Here is a 16,229-nt window from a genome sequence, read left to right as displayed (position 1 = left end):
GTAGAGGCTGTGATGTGAACCTGTCCAGTACTGGCTGCCAAGGCGCGAGAGGGCACAGTGACCGGAGCTGTCTATGTAGTATTTGGAGAGCACATGCAAGGCAAGTCAATAGCAGTATAACTTGGCGTCTCCGCCTTAGCTCCTGTCTTGTACCACCTCATCCTCTTGCACATTGTTAGCAGTCCGGGCAGTCACATTGTACTGATTTTGCTGTTTCCAGTCTATGATCTCTGTCCCGTTCAAAATGAAATTGTTGCAGTATGACAATACTGAATGTGTCTACACTCTGAAAAACAAATACATCATCTACTGTGTGACAGGGGTGGCCAACTCCGGTCCTCAAGGGACACCAACAGCTCCGGTTTTCAATCAATCCCTGCTTCAGCACAGTTGGTTCAATCAGAGGCTCAGTTGAAAAATGAGCCTCTGATTGAGCCACCTTTGCTGAAGCAGACGGATTGAACCACCTGTGCTGAAGAACAGACTGATTGAGCTACCTGCGCTGAAGTAGGGATATCCAGGAAACCTGACCTGTTGGTGGCACTTGAAGACTGGCGTTGGACACCCCTGGTCTATTACATAGAAAGTAAGAGGGTCTATTCACAGGTAGAGAACCTATGAATCAGCCCTACATATACTGTATAGACTCCCTTATTTCCCTCTGCTCTCCTCTCTCCTGTTCAGTAAAAGCCCTATTACGTGCTCTGGATCGGAGTTACACCAAGACTTACATAACGTCTCATTACTGAAAGATAATGTAGCGCACCATTAAGCTCTAATGAGTAGGGCTGCCGAGCTTTCCTGGGCTCAGGACTAGAGTTTTCACTGGGGCCCTCCCTGGCAGCGGCCTTGCAAGCCCCACCCCCCTTTTCTCACCTCATGGCTCTCGCACACCCTCTATTTACTCCCCCCCCTTCTCACACTCCCCCCCTTGTATTACTCTTCCCAATTTACACTATTTCTCTCTCTCTCGCCCCCCCCCCCCATCTCTCACTCACACACTCTCCCCACTCTATCACACAATGCCCCCTTTTGTTACTCAATCCCCGACTGGCCAAACACACATACACACAATTCCCCCTCCACAACACACACAATTCCCCCTCCACAACACACACACAATTCCCCCCCCCACACATACTCACAATTCCCCCTCCACAATACACACAATTCCCCCCCAACACATACTCACAATTCCACCACACACACACACACACACACACACACACCACACACACACACACACACACACACACACACACACACACACACACACACACACACACACACACACACACACACACACACACACACACAAGTCTACCCTCATACAAACACAGTTCCTTCCCCCGTCAACCGCACACAATTCCACCCCCCACACACACACAATTCCACCCCCCACACACACACAATTCCACCCCCCCAGACACACACAATTCCACCCCCCCACACACACAAAATTCCACCCCCCAAGACACACACAATTCCACCACCCCCCCACACACACACAATTCCACCCCCCCACACACACAATTCCACCCCCCCACAAACACACACAATTCCACCCCCCCCACACACACACAATTCCACCCCCACACACACACAATTCCACCCCCCCCTCACACACAATTCAATCCCCCACACACATATATACATACATAATTCCCATCCCCCACATAATTCAACCTGCACACAATTTAAACTCCCCAACACACACACATATCATTCAACACACACACACTACACCCCCCAATCTTCTCCATAATATACAAACCCACCCAATCCCCTCCACAATATACACACCCACCCAATCCCCTCCACAGTATACTGTACTCAAACACAAATTTACCTTGAGGGGTGGAAGGCCTCCCTTGCCATGCCGGTCTCGCGCGGAAACTGCATCGCCGACTGGAGGGGAAAGCAGGAGCAGCAATTAGGGCCGGCAGATGGACGCAGAAGTTGGGCCCGGCTCTCCCCCCCCTGTCGGCGGCCCTGGGTGGAAGACCTCCCTTGCCTCGCCGGTCCTGTGCGGATACGGAAGTTGGGTCCGACCTTCGGCCGAGCCCAACTTCCAGCACCGGCCAGATCCCGCGCAGCCGCCAGGCCTGAGACAGTTGCCCCGGCTCTCCCTTCTGTCGTCGGCCCTACTAATGAGATGTAAATTGGACTTTGTTTTTGCATATGATTATCTTAGAGGACACACTGGGAATTTAATGGCCGTCCCTTTTTTTAGGTAACTTCACATTTATGAATCCCGATTTAACACAGCTCTAGTCCAAAGTGAGCTCATGGAATTCTCTTTCTCCTTTGCAACACCAACACGGTTTTACCTATTCTACTTCCAAAGATAATCAGGGCCTGTTATACCTTACAAACATAGCGCAGAAACTGCATGCACACGAGTTTTTTAGTAGCAATATTTTTGCATATATAATTATTTTGGAATATGATGGAAAGTCACCATATTTTCTGCTAGTAGCTGTTTTCCCCTAAGTGATATCGTGTTTGTTTTTACCTATAACCTTTTGCAGGTGCTGAACCTTTTCCTGGCGTTGCTGCTGAGCTCCTTCAGTGCAGATAACCTCTCTGCCCCCGATGACGACGGAGAGATGAACAATCTCCAGATTGCCTTTGCTCGGATTCACAAGGGGATTGACTTCGTTAAAGGGACGGTCTTCGATTTCTTTTGCAACTTGTTCAGCAAGCCAAATAAATCCGGGGAAACCTTCATTACCAACCTTTCTAGGAAGAGCAGAGGCATCAATAACTTCAATATGCCTAATCACATTATTATGGGGGACGCCGGCAAACAGAAACAGGATTGCAGAGACGGGAGTGGCGCCAATGGCGGCATCGCCAAAACGGGGGACAAATACGTGGTGAGCGAAAGTGACGATTATATGACCAACCCCCGTCTGTCTGTCTGCGTTCCGATTGCTCTCGGGGAGTCGGATGCGGAATATCACGAGGAAGATGAACAGAGCATTTTCACAGATGTCGAGATCACTAAAGAGGTGAGATAAATATATACGCTTTTTAAATATACGGGCAAAGTCTTCATCTGAGCAAGACTTAACCAACAGTCGTTCTATGAAGTTGGTGGGGGAAGATTCTCTGATTGTGTTACTTTAAAGAGACATTGGATTTGTAAGTTTGTAAAGTAGTGTTGCTCTGCGTGTGTCAAAACAAGTTGTGGTACCCCATGCAGTATCTCCTGGAACAGCAGTAGCCAAGTCCAGTCCTCAAGGTTCACCAACCGGTCAGGTTTTCAGGATATCCCTGCTACAGCACAGGTGGCTCAGTCAATGACTGATTGAGTCATCTGTGCTGAAGCAGGGATAGCCTTAAAACCTGACCTGTTGGTGGCCCTTGAGGACTGGAGTTGGCCGCTCCTATTCTAGGAGATACTGCTTCGGCACAGGTGGCTCAGTGAATGACTGAGCACCTGTGCTGGAGCAGGGATATTCTTAAAACCTAACCTGTGGGTGACCCTTGAGGACTGGAGTTGGCCTCCCTTGTCCTACTAATATTTGAAGCATGGGTGTTTATCCCAAGTTAACCACCTGAGCGCCACAGCCCACACAGCAAATCGCAGCCACGGTTAAGATGATGCAAACGGACGAAGACGGTTCCTGTGGAGCTATGAACGCGATCTCCCCAAGAATATGAGCATAAAGCTTATGATGTTAACAGGACATCACAAGGGCCAGATCGTATGATGTCCAGTGCCTGTCAGAAGGGCACTCGGCATGCTAAAGGTACATTGCCTCCTAGTACAGCAACGTGTGCCAGGCATTGCTATTACTGACACGCAGTAAGCATGTCCCTTCCCTGAGCGCCTTCTAGTTTCATAATCTTTACTAATTTACAGCAGAATTTCTTACTGAAATAACCCACTGTATTAAAATGTATTCGCTTTCAAGTACCCTCTTGAGAGACAGAAATAAGTGCTTTCCAAGAATGAAATATGGGGATGTGTGGGCTGCAGCTGACATCATTATATCAACTGTTGCCAGGGCCACCGACAGATTTCCTGGGGCCCAGGACCAGAGCTTCGCCCCCTTTGGGTACCACCACTACCCCCCAGATACAATTACCATCATTACCCCCCCGGATACAATTACCCCCACACATATACAATTACCACCCTCCACACAAAAAATACAATTACCACACAAATACAATGAACACACACACACACACCACTTATCTCTTGGTGCGGGCCCCGGATCTCCCCAGCTGCTGCTGCCTCTTCCCTCGCCCCGGCCTTCCTCTCTCCACCTGGATACAATTACCACTACCCCCCAGATACAATTACCACCATTACCCCCCCCCCAATACAATTACCCCTCACAAATACAATTACCACCTCCCCCCACAAATAAAATACAATTACCACACACATACCACTTAACTCTGGTTGCCACCATGGCCGTCTCCCGGCTCTCCCCAGCTGCTGCCCCCTCTTCCCATGCCGTCCTCTCTCCTGCCAGTGCGCGCCGGAAGCTGGGTGCACCTGGAAGTCAGGCCCAGCTCCCGGCGTGCACCGGCGAGAGGGAGAAGGTGGTGTGGGAAGAGCTGCAGCTGGGGAGAGCCGGCGGCAGAAACCAGGGGTAAGTGGTGTGTTTGTGTGTGGTAATTGTATTTGTGGGGTGGGGGTGGTAATTGTATTTGTGAGGGGTAATTGTATTTTTTTGGGGGGGTTGTGGTAATTGTATCCAGGTGGAGAGAGGCAGGCCGGGCGAGGGAAGAGGCAGCAGCAGCTGGGGAAAGCCGGGGCCCGGCGGCAACCAGAGGCCAGACAGTTGGACGCTGAAGTTAGGCCGGGCCCAACTTCCAGCATTGGCCGGCTGGGCCCCCCACAGCCACTGGGCCCTGGACACTTGTCCCGGCTCTTCCCCCCCGTCGCGACCCCGACTGTTGCTTTTATATGAGAGAGATTAATTTCATCATTTGAGTTTGGGGTCAGGAAGTTCTTTGTTCGGTTGCAAAGTAAGAATGCCAATACCAAGATGTGCTACTTCTTGTATGTTAGCTTATGACCCATAAGTAGGGCTGTGCCTTAAAGCAGGGGTTCTGGACTCCGGTCCTCAAGACCCCCCCAACAGGTCAGGATTTAAGGATATCCCGCTTAAGTACAGGTGGTTCATTCAGTGGCACAGAAGACCGAGCCACCTGTGCTGAAGCAGGGACTGACTGAGCCATCTGTGCTGAAGCAGGGATATCCTGAAAACTGACCTGTTGGGGAGTCTTGAGGACTGGAGTAAAGAACCCCTGCATTAAGGCACCTTTTTGTGGTGGAAGACATTCTCTTGAAGATGCCATAAGGTATCTCCTAACGCTATAAGGAGTCTTATGAAATAGCACTGTTTAGTAAATATGGGCCTATGACTCAGGGACCTTAACTCTGCAAAAAGTTACCAAATTAGCCAGTATGTAACATTGGGAACTGTTTTGTATTAAAGCTGTTGTCCATTGTAATTCTCTTTTGCCTTTTTTTTTTTTTTTTTATTCTTTCCGGTTTTGGTTTCGGCTTCGGTTCTAAGAATATTTTTATGATTTCTCAATTTGTTTGGTTTTGGATTTTTACCAAATCATGGAGAAAAAAAACCCCATGAGAATAGGCATGGAAGAGCTAAAATAGCATAATAAAGTGTGAACAATGCTTAAAATAAAAACGAAAGGGTTAGAAAACTAAAACAATGTAACCGAAAAACTAAATAATTGAAAGATATTAACTCGTTTACTCCGAGCTCAGCGCATGTTATCAAAAACATTAACAGACGTTATTTTCCCTGAGGTTAAGCTATTTTCTCAAAGCTGATTATATACAAAAACAATGGCCGTTGTATATTGCATTAGAACAGCGGTGCGCAAACTGGGGGGCGCGACCCCCAGGGGGTGCGAGACTGCCGGCGGGGGGGCGCAGGGTTTACAGAGGCCCCACGCGCTTCCCGAAGGCACTTAAATTAAGTGCCGGGGGAGCTGCCGGGCCTCTGTAAACCTACTTACCTTGGCTCCGGCGGCTTCCTTCCTGCGTCGCCATGGCAACGTGGCATCAAATGACGCCGCGAGGTCATGTGACGTCATGACGCCGGAGCGCAGGTAAGTGAGGGTTAGTGGGAGGCGCGGGAGTGAGGGGACCGCCGGCAGGGGGGCGCAGGGAAAAAGGTTTGCGCCCCCTGCATTAGAATACTGTAGGCTTAAAGCCATTGGTACTGCCTTACGTTAACTTAAAAAGAAACTTGCCTGGTACTTAGAATGTCTTACCTACAGGTGGCATTACTCCCATCCAGACCCCGAAATGAGAGAGAGATACCTGTCATATATGCTCTTTTTGGTATGCAAATGATTTTAATTAGCATTTTTCCCAGGTATCTCCGGTGTGCTCAGTTCTGTGCACAGGTATCTCTCCACGTGTTGTTTAAAGGTGTGTTTGGGGAGGTACAGTATGCAAGTCACGTTGGACTCTTCCTCACTCTAAGCTAGTTCAGAATCTGGATGGGAGTGTACCCCCACCCCCACCTTTAGATATGACTTAATGAACGCCTCGTTAAATCCTTCTGTTAACTATAACAGAGCTCGGTGGATATGCCTTGTTGGGGTGCTGGTTTCAAACATCCTGTTTTGCCAATCTCTTTGTTTAATATCTATTTGTAAATAAACACAATTGTTACGCAGGTCTGGAGAAGTGTTCTCCTGATGGTTGGCTTGTTATGGCAACTGTAATAATAATAATCAACTTTTTTACATATAGCTCTTTTCTCTCAATGGGACTCAAAGCATTTCACAATGACAGTATAGCACACGTTACGCAGCACATAGGAATGTTACAGACACAGTCCCTGCCCAGGTGAGCTTACAATCTACGTGTGTGGTGCCTGAGGCACAGGGAGATAAAGTGACTTACCCAAGGTCACAAGGAGCTGACACTGGGAAATTAACAAAAGTGATCATGTCACAAGGAGGAGCCCTTAGAGAGCCTTGCAAACAGAGGAGGAGCCAATAAAGGACATAGGCCCATTTATGTCATAAGTGCTTGTCCATGTTATCCATAAATGTACACACGGTACTGATGGACTTACCTTTCACATAGGTTTTTTTAAACTAAAAATAGTCGACATAGGCTTGCAAAGTTTCATCCACTTTATTTACGATTGCCATATTAGGTCTGTGCCAGACAGCAGCACAGCTTTTTAGTAGCATGTATAACTCGCATAAAAGTCACTGCGCAAGGAGAAAGTCAGGTGGGATATGTATCCAGGCAATGCAATTCGTTCAATGCCTTGATGCAGAAATCATTTTACCTTCATTTACTGTACACCATTAATGTATGTAGGAAATTCGGTTTTTGGAGCTTGCGTCTCACACGTGACACATTTTCCAGCACAGTTTAGTCCATTTCTGTGCTACACGAAGGATTTTTGTAGATGTTGCTAGAAAAAAAAAGAAGTAGTATTTATTCAGCCTAGTTCTCTCTCGTCACGCACAGTTACTGATGCACTGACTACCATCCAAATGAACTGCAGGTAATGCATAATTTATTGTGTGTAACCCGGCATCTCACGACAGCAAGTGGTCATCTTCATTTGAAGAGTGTTTATCCTGAATATTGCTGATATTGATATTTAAAGCATTGTTCCCAGTCCACCAGAAGTAACAAACCACCACACATCCAATCAATAGGATACCAGTGATATGATATATGAAATGATATCATAGCAGTTGAGCTTGAATCTTTCCTGTCTTGGCTTAAAGATTTTCTCTTGTGTTCCTAACAGCAGGCGTGTTATTACATCTCTAATACTTCCTCTGGTGAAATAGATCTAACAAATAACATTGGCACAAATAAATATTGCAACCTTTCTCCAAAGAAATACACAGTCTCCATTGGAGGCTGTGTTATAAAATACTTTGTCAGGCAGCGTTGGGCTGGGAAATGTAATCCTGACTCATAAGGAATGTTAATATGGATATTTAAAACAGTAGTCCTGATTCAACTATGTTGCAGCAACCCCTGCAATATCCAATCAGCACCGAGCCAGGCACGAGCATTACTATTCCCTGATCTGGCTTTGTGGGTTTCTCTTGTGTTTCTTACAGCAGGTGTGTTATTACATCTCTGATACGTCCTGTCAGCTGCTCCACTTTGTGTAGCTAAAACAAATGAGAGTAAACATGCCGGACGCCGTTTTGAAATAGATTTTTTACTTTGGACTCTTGTGTGCTCAATCTGGAGTTGCTGAGATTGTATTCTTTTTATGAGGCCATTTGATGTCTACATTTATATGGTGCAGTCCTTTGTTTGGCATTCTTTCAGCAATGCCTATTTTAACCTGTTACTGGAGGTATTTACATTTTCATTCATTGGTAGGTAACATTGTACTTTAGATTAGGGTTGGGCGATAACTAAAAAAAGAAAACTCCCACAATAATGATATCAATACATTTATCGCAATAACGATATATATTGCGATACATTTTGGTTAAAATAAAAGTCTGAAAATGTTCTAGTAAATCTAAATAAAATGTGTTCAAAAGAAATACGTTTTCTTTAGATTTACTAGAACAAAGGGCCCATAATTTCCCAACCTTTTCCATGTCTGCGCTTCACCTTTTCTCACCTACATTGCTCCCTTTACCCTAACATCCCCCTCATGTATCCACCCCTCATCCTATCACTCACCTACACTGCTCCCATCACCCTAACATCCCCCTCATCCATCACTCACCTACACTGCTCCCATCTCCCCAACATCCCCCTCATCCCATCACTCACCTACACTGCTTCCATCACCCTAACATCCCCCTCATCCCATCACTCACCTACACTGCTTCCATCACCCTAACATCCCCCTCATCCCATCACTCACTTACACTGCTTACATCCCCCTAACATCCCCCTCATCCCATCACTCACCTACACTGCTTCCATCCGCCTAACATCCCCCTCATCCCATCACTCACCTACACTGCTACCATCCCCCTAATCCTATCAATCACCTACACTGCTCCCATCTCCCTAAAATCCCCCTCATCCCATCACTCACCTACACTGCTCCCATCTTCCTAACATCCGACTCATCCTATCACTCACCTACACAGCTCCCATCACCCAAACATCCCCGTAATTCATCCACACCCCCACCCCATCACTCTCACCTGTAGATACTACCTTCATTTAAAAAAATAAAACATTTAATTTATGGAGGAATTCTTATATATTTTTAACATGTTATAAGTGAAATGTGTTCTTAAATGGAGGGAGTATCTAAGGGTGATAGTGATGGGGGTGCATGAATGAATGAATGAGGGGGATGGGAGCAGTGTTGGTGGAAAAGGTGAAGTGCAGACATGGAAATGGTTTGGAAATGAAGGGATTAACCTTTTTGTTGCAGGAGGGATTTGCATCAAATTTCTCTGCAGTGCCCTGCGGCCTCTTTTGTAGTGAAAGGGTTGATAAGAGGTAGGAGGTGAAAGGGGTTAAGAGGTAAGGGGAGGAGGAGTTAAGGAATTTTGGGTTGAGGTGGGTTGGCAGTTAATAGTTGAAAGGGAGGGTTGAGTCCCAGAGGGGATGGGGAGGAAGGAGAGGGGGTGGAGGTGAGTCCAATGGGGGAGGAAGGGGAGAAAAGTGGAGAATGGAGGGGGGATTAAGAGGATCAGTGGGGAAGGTAAGAATGGGGGTTAAGGATCCCCGAGGATATGAGGAGGATTGAGTTATGAGTCCCAAGTGGGAGAGGTTAAGAATCCTGGAAAAAGGGGGAGGGGGGGTTAAGAGTTTGGGAGGGAGGGTGCCTGAGGAAGTGGGGTTAAGAGTCCCAGGCAGGGAGAAGGGTGGGTTGAATTCCAGGGAGGAAGGAAAGCAGAAGGGGTTAAGGCCTCAACCAGGGTGGTGGTGAGCGGGCGTGTGCGCTCACACTGGACACGTTGTGACAATGCACGTGGCTGCTCGCAAGCGCGTCACGTGTGCGGTTCGCCCAATGAGGGCAAACCAGCTCTGTGACGTCGTGGCCGCGCCACCCAGACGCGTGCGTACCTAGCCGGCCAGGAATCGCCCGGCCGAGCAGGGCGCAGCGCTGGAGCGCCAGCGCACCTGTTTCCAGCCTGGACGAGGCCTAAGAGAGCTAGTGAGGAGAAGCTATGACTTTTCATGCTACATGCTGCCTTCTCTCACTCTGTCTCACATGGAGTTGCCAGACGCGTCTCTTCCTACCTCCCTGCAGTGTGAAGCGCGGCCTACCGGAAGGAAAGGAGGAGGAAGTGAGGCCAGCGTGTCGGAGTCTGGAAGCTCCATGAGACTTCACAGCGCAGCAACTTCCAAAGCTCCTCTTACACTCGCACCATAGTAATAAAGCGATAATAGCTCATCTCCAGTATCAGCACACATCACATTACTGCGGGATCTGTATATTGCACAACCCTAGTTTAGATTGGACATAGTTGTATATCCGTTGAGTTTGCCCCTAAATACTTAATTTATAACTACGGTATGTGAGATTTGTTTATATTAAACATCAAACAACACTGTATTTTAGAGCAGGTATTTTGTATAAATCCAGATGGACATCTGAGTTGTAAAAAAGTGAAACCACTACTAAAGAGCTGTAAGGAACCATGCGTAGGGACTGCGTCATTCTATACAGGCCGCTGGTAGACAGCTTTGCTGACTATATCATCTGACTTTCCATGGCGTATAAGAGGGCACATGTCCTGTCCTCAAGTGCTTCACAACAAGCTGCTACACAGTAGGCAAGGTGTCTTGTCTTCATTGCTGCTTGGAAGCTCCCTGACTTCTGCTGGCTATTGCTAATACCTGGTACCGTTTCCGGATAGTCCTCATACTCTGCTCCCTGCTCTGACCTTTGCTGGATCGACTACTCTGCTGTTTGCCGCCTGCCCGGACCTTGGATCGCATGACTACCCCATCTGCCTGCTCCTCCCTAAACACTCAATTTTACAATCGCACGACGTGAAATCATATCCCACATGAAACCATACTACAGACTCTCTTTATGGATTTCCTCTCAAACCCTGATAGTTTGTGTCTGTCCCAATCAAGCTTTAATTTGCCATTTTAATAATGCGCACCAGTCAGACTGGATTACTTTTTCTAGCAACCGCAAAATTCTCTTATAACAATTGAAGACATGCGTCCACCAACAGTAGTCCATTCTTTGCCACCTTCGCATACACCCGGTGCTTCCATTGGAATAGGAATAGTCTCCAGTCCTCTGGCCCTTTCCTCCCTTGTATCTACGCTACAAAAGATTTACAAGAGTTTATCAATTCGATTGCGTCAAGCAAAAACCAGATACAAGAAGTTCACGTGTCGTCATCGGATGAGCAATGCAACAAAGCAATTGGTAAAGCCGGCAGGATGTCAGATTGAGGGAGATCATACCTAGACAAGGACCAATACCAATATATGGGATATTTTGCAAAGAAGGGCAACTGAAATGGTGCTTGATCTCCAACATAAAAATTGTCAGCAAGAACTAAAGGACTTCAAAATGTACAGGATAGCTTAGTGGAGAGGAGTGAGACGGAGGCTATGCTTAAAACCTCTATATATTTGAACGTTTCAATCAAAGTACAATGGGGAACCACATTTCAGAGAAAGAGAAGTACTAGAACAAGAGGTCATCCTCTGAAGCTGAAGGGGGGGGCGGTTAAGTAGAAATGAGAGGAAGTACTTCACAGAAAAGGTGGTGGATCTGTGGAACAGCATCGCAACAGAGACCGTAGGGTCTAATAAGATGAGGGAATTCAAACATGCTTGGCATAGGCATAAGGTTAGCCTAAATATGAAAGAAAACCAAGGATCAAATATTGTCAAAGGTTTTAGAGAAGATTGGATTATGGGCATACTAGGTGGTCCAACTGGTTCTTATCTGCCATCAAATTCTATGTTTCAGACCTGTTAACTCACATTGGTTTCCTATGGACATATTCTATATCCGCCAAAGCAGCCAATCGGACCATTTTAGGCCAAAATTGCCCATTGACTTCAAGATATAGCGGAGTTGGATGGTAACGCCCAATTCAGTATAGTAGAGGCCATTGACAACTGACCATGTCTGCTTAGGATTAAGCAGGTCAGGACATTCTTAGGCATAGTTGGCTACTACAGGCTTCCATTCCGTATTTTTGAACATGGGCTATTCCACTCTCGGATCTGATAGAAGCAAGAACACCAGATGTAAAGTGGCAGAGTAACGCTGAGGAAGCACTTGCAGACTTGCATGTACCACTGTTATCACCCTGTCTTAGTGGCCACTGACTTCAAAAAAACATTTTTATTTACAACCGATGCTTCAGACGTGGGTCTGGGAGCGGCTCAATTTATAGGGGAGAAAAAACATCTGGTAATATATCTGAGTGTTAAGTTACTGCCAAGAGGACAAAGGTACTGTATGCCATGGTGGAAAAGGAGTGTCTGGCAGTTAAATGGGCAGCTGAGACCTTGAAATACTATCTATTGGGTAGAACCTTTACCTTGGTAACGGATCATGCTCTATTGCAATGGATGCATAGAAACAGGGACAAAAATTCAAGATACTCATTGGTTCCGGCCCTTACAACCGTTTAGGTTTTCTGTGGAGCACAGAGCTGGTAGTGTATGGTAATGTTACGTGGAGGAGACTATGTCTATATCAGCAGAAGGTTAGAGCATGCGCTGTTCTCACCAGGGGGTTATCTTCTGCTGGCAGCAGCCTCCAGGTGTAATCCATTAGCCTTAGCTGCAGGGTTTAAAAGGCAGCCTGAGAACACAGCCAGTGTCTCACACCGAGGTCTGAGAGAAGTCTACAGGTACACGGAGTCCTAAGACACAGCAAGTCCTTGGAAAAGACTATGCTATTGTTTTACAATACCTGTGAGGGTAAGGACTACCCAGTGAACTTTTGCTACACCTTGTGTTGTTTTAAATGGGAACCAGCTTAGCTGACCAGTGATGGTGCAGTAGTTAGAAAAGTGGTTTAGTTGGCCTCCTTAGTGGAGTACAGTAGGTTTTTATTTTGTTACTTTGCTTTAAAGGGACACTGAGCCCTCACATAGTGTTTGATTTAAGTCAGTGGACAAAATAATATACAGTGGATTGCACTTTTGCTGCAAACTGTGTCTGTTTCTCTCTGGTCACCGGTCATCCTGCCACAATATGGATATACATTTAATTAAATAAACGTGAGCGTCAAGACATCCCGGGGGTCCTTGGGGAATAAAATAGTGCAAACGGCTTCAGAAAGCCTCAGATTATCTACAAGTGGGTGTGGGTGTATGTGTGTGGCACCCTTGCTAAAGTTTAGAAATCCCTGCATGTCAGCCCTGGTATCTGCAGGCAGTGTAGGTGTTAAATCCTCACAAGGCCTCCGTAAATTAAAGTGTTTCTATAATGTTGCCATTTAAAGGGCAGTGTTATTTAGTCACGTTTATTTCTAGAAGTTGCTAGAAATGGTTACCTGATATGGTGTGACCATATTGCAGCCGTTAATCTGCCCAGTTACATGGGTGGGGGTTGTCCACACCCCCTGGTAATATAAGGTAGACCCCCAATTAACATCAGGAGGATCCCCTTGCCATCGAGGAGGACTTCGGGAGGTCTCCAGGCTCTTCTAGCCTGCAAGGCAAAAATCAGGTTTTGTTATGTTTTGGCACAGGGGCAGTATCCCAGTATCAGAGGCTCCCGAGAAAATGTGCTGAGCACTAACTACACTACTGCAGGGAGCAGTCTCCATCTGCACGACAAGGAAGAGACCTGGGTGGGCTGCTGGCAATTCCTGGACTAAAGGATCCGGGTCTGTGTCAGGAAGTGCAAAGGGCTCTATTACAGAGATGAGCCACGACATGACTCGTAGTGAGAGGGACTGCGAGTACTATTTGTAATATGCTAAAGCCTGTCCTGTTTGCTGCAAGTTAATAAACCAAGTTAAAAGTACCTGGCGCCCTCTTTATTCTTCACCACTCCTCATACAAGCCAGTGCGGATCCATCTACCGCGAGATGCACCTGAAGACCTGTCCTGTTGATCCCAACCAGGTAACCGCTGAGCACTTAAAGCCCATTATTCAGGTACAATCCCTGTTTAAAGTGACAGAGACTGTTTAATATCCTCCATTTTCACTGTACACCCATATCCCTCATGTTGGGGGTGTGGGGCGGATAGGGGTGTTACATATATAATTTACTGTGTATCAAAAAATGTATAGCAGACTAGGAAGATGGGTACAGGTTGCTTATTATTTTGTATTTGTTGAATGCGCAAGCGACTGAACACGGAAAGGACGGCAGACGGTCTAACGAGCTTAAACTATTACAGCTAATTTTGTTTTCTCTACAAATAATAATATTCTTATGCAAATATTTGTGTACCTCTCCATACACCTGTTCATTCAGCAAACCCATTATTGTCTTTGTTAATGCAATATATTATTAAGTAAACGTCTATCTTTCATGTGTGTGTCTGCGTCATTGAAAACATTTGTGCACTGAAGCACTCCCGGAACACGCCAGCCTCTTAGCAGCGCAGATGTATTTCAAATCATTTCCTCCCGTCCACGGAATAAATTGCGTTCCTTTATTTCTAAGGAAGTGCAGATGCTTAACTTCACGCAGGTAAAAGGGCCATGAATTAATTTCTAGGTCTTCAAAGTGTAATTCTGTATTTGGGGGAGGGTGGCCCAGCAGGGATCTCTCCTTCAATTTTATATGGAAGATTTGAATATACGGTATATACTCTTTGTGGCAGCAAGTTATTGCCGTGTTCACAAGTGTGCGTTTACTAGCACTGTATCACGCTGCCTGATCTGCAGATGGAAACAGATCTATTTGGAAGGGGAAAGTGGGGGGAGATCTCTTATTAACTTCCATTAGCACTCATTTCGATAAGTGATCTTTTATATGATCGTTTTTTCGATATGACATTTTTGATTAAAGCTTGCGCCCGTCTCATCCTTTCGCCTTCAATATCACCCAGAAGGCATCACGTAAAAGATGTCCTATGGGCGTGGTGCAGCCAAAGTATGTCTTATGGCAGCTTGTATACCCCTAATTATATTTGCCCCTCAATAGGTTCAATAAGTCACTGCCTTTTGTTTTGCTTTTTTGGTCCTAGAGTAACTGCACATTTTGGTTCAACCAGTATCTTTTAACGTAGCAGTTTAAGTATTATCCTACATGTGTGTTTGTTTTTTAATGAATCAGTTCTGTACTATGAGAAAATACTTGTAGCATTTAAAAAACAAAATGTTTTAAAGACATTTTTAATGTTTCTAATGTAGGAAGCATTTCCAAAGTGACAGCCGCCTTCCGATAGGCTCTGGCTCTTGAGCCCCGCCCTCTCTCTAGCAGTGCACCAATTGTATCTAGTAACTGCACAGTCAATCATATTCCAGGAACTACATTGCCCAGAATGCTGTGCAAAAACTGAATTAAATAACCCTGAGCTTATCGATTACAGGAGAACGGATCGATCTGCAGCTTAGCTAATCACTTGTCAGTGTGCAGATTGTATTGATGCACATATTGAATGGGGAAAAAAAATATATATATATATTTTTTTAAACGGCAGCTTTAAAAGTCCCAATTGACAAAGTGCATTGAAGTTGCAATAAAATGAACTTGGCCGTGTATCATTCAACACTCCACAGTCTACAGTCTCTTCATAAATTAAAAAACAGACTTTTCTTAGGGGTTACTTATTAGATCACGCCAAACTGATTAACAAAAATGTAGCAGAATGAAGTGACGGTGATCGTTTTGACATCTGACGCGATGAATAGAATCTCACAATGATCAAAAATATGTATTGCCTCAATTTTATTTTTTAATAAACCTGCTAGATGATATGACTATGTAATAAGTGACTAGGATGAAAATAAAAAAAGGGAAGATTTTTGGATTGGGTACGTGTAAGGGAACCTTCTCGTGCCTGTTTCTGGTACAAATGTATTATGGGCAGGCCCAGAAGCTGTTTAGTTTTTCAAACACAATATGTCACAATGCAGATTGTCTGTGGTGTAATCTGCAAGAATCTGCATTGTCACTAATTGGAAATAATGACCGAAAAATAACCTGTTCGGCCTCTTCGGTGCATATAGAATAACCCCCTTAGTGTTTGAAATCTTGTGAGGTTTATTATACATTGAAATGTATACTTAGACATACATATACATACATATTTGTATATGTTTATTAACCCTTTGAGTGCTGGAGGGGCTGTGGGGACCCTCAGTC

At 45.6% G+C, this 16,229-nt stretch overlaps 1 protein-coding gene across 5 annotated transcripts in view; it reads left to right on the top strand.

Annotated features, from left to right (window-relative positions):
• The window catches only part of LOC142487879 (sodium channel protein type 5 subunit alpha-like), a 379,502-nt gene that overhangs the window by 258,252 nt on the left and 105,021 nt on the right, over positions 1-16,229 (top strand). For all 5 annotated transcript variants that reach the window (XM_075587912.1, XM_075587913.1, XM_075587911.1 and 2 more), the window contains exon 17: positions 2,532-3,014. In XM_075587912.1, the coding sequence (XP_075444027.1) occupies positions 2,532-3,014 (483 nt within the window). The remainder of the gene's footprint in view (positions 1-2,531; positions 3,015-16,229) is intronic.

Source organism: Ascaphus truei, chromosome 2 (genome assembly GCF_040206685.1).
Source record: "Ascaphus truei isolate aAscTru1 chromosome 2, aAscTru1.hap1, whole genome shotgun sequence".
In the NCBI taxonomy this organism is placed as follows: Eukaryota; Metazoa; Chordata; class Amphibia; order Anura; family Ascaphidae; genus Ascaphus; species Ascaphus truei.
The sequence above is the reverse complement of the archived record's forward strand: the minus strand, read 5'-3'. Positions and strand labels throughout refer to the sequence as shown.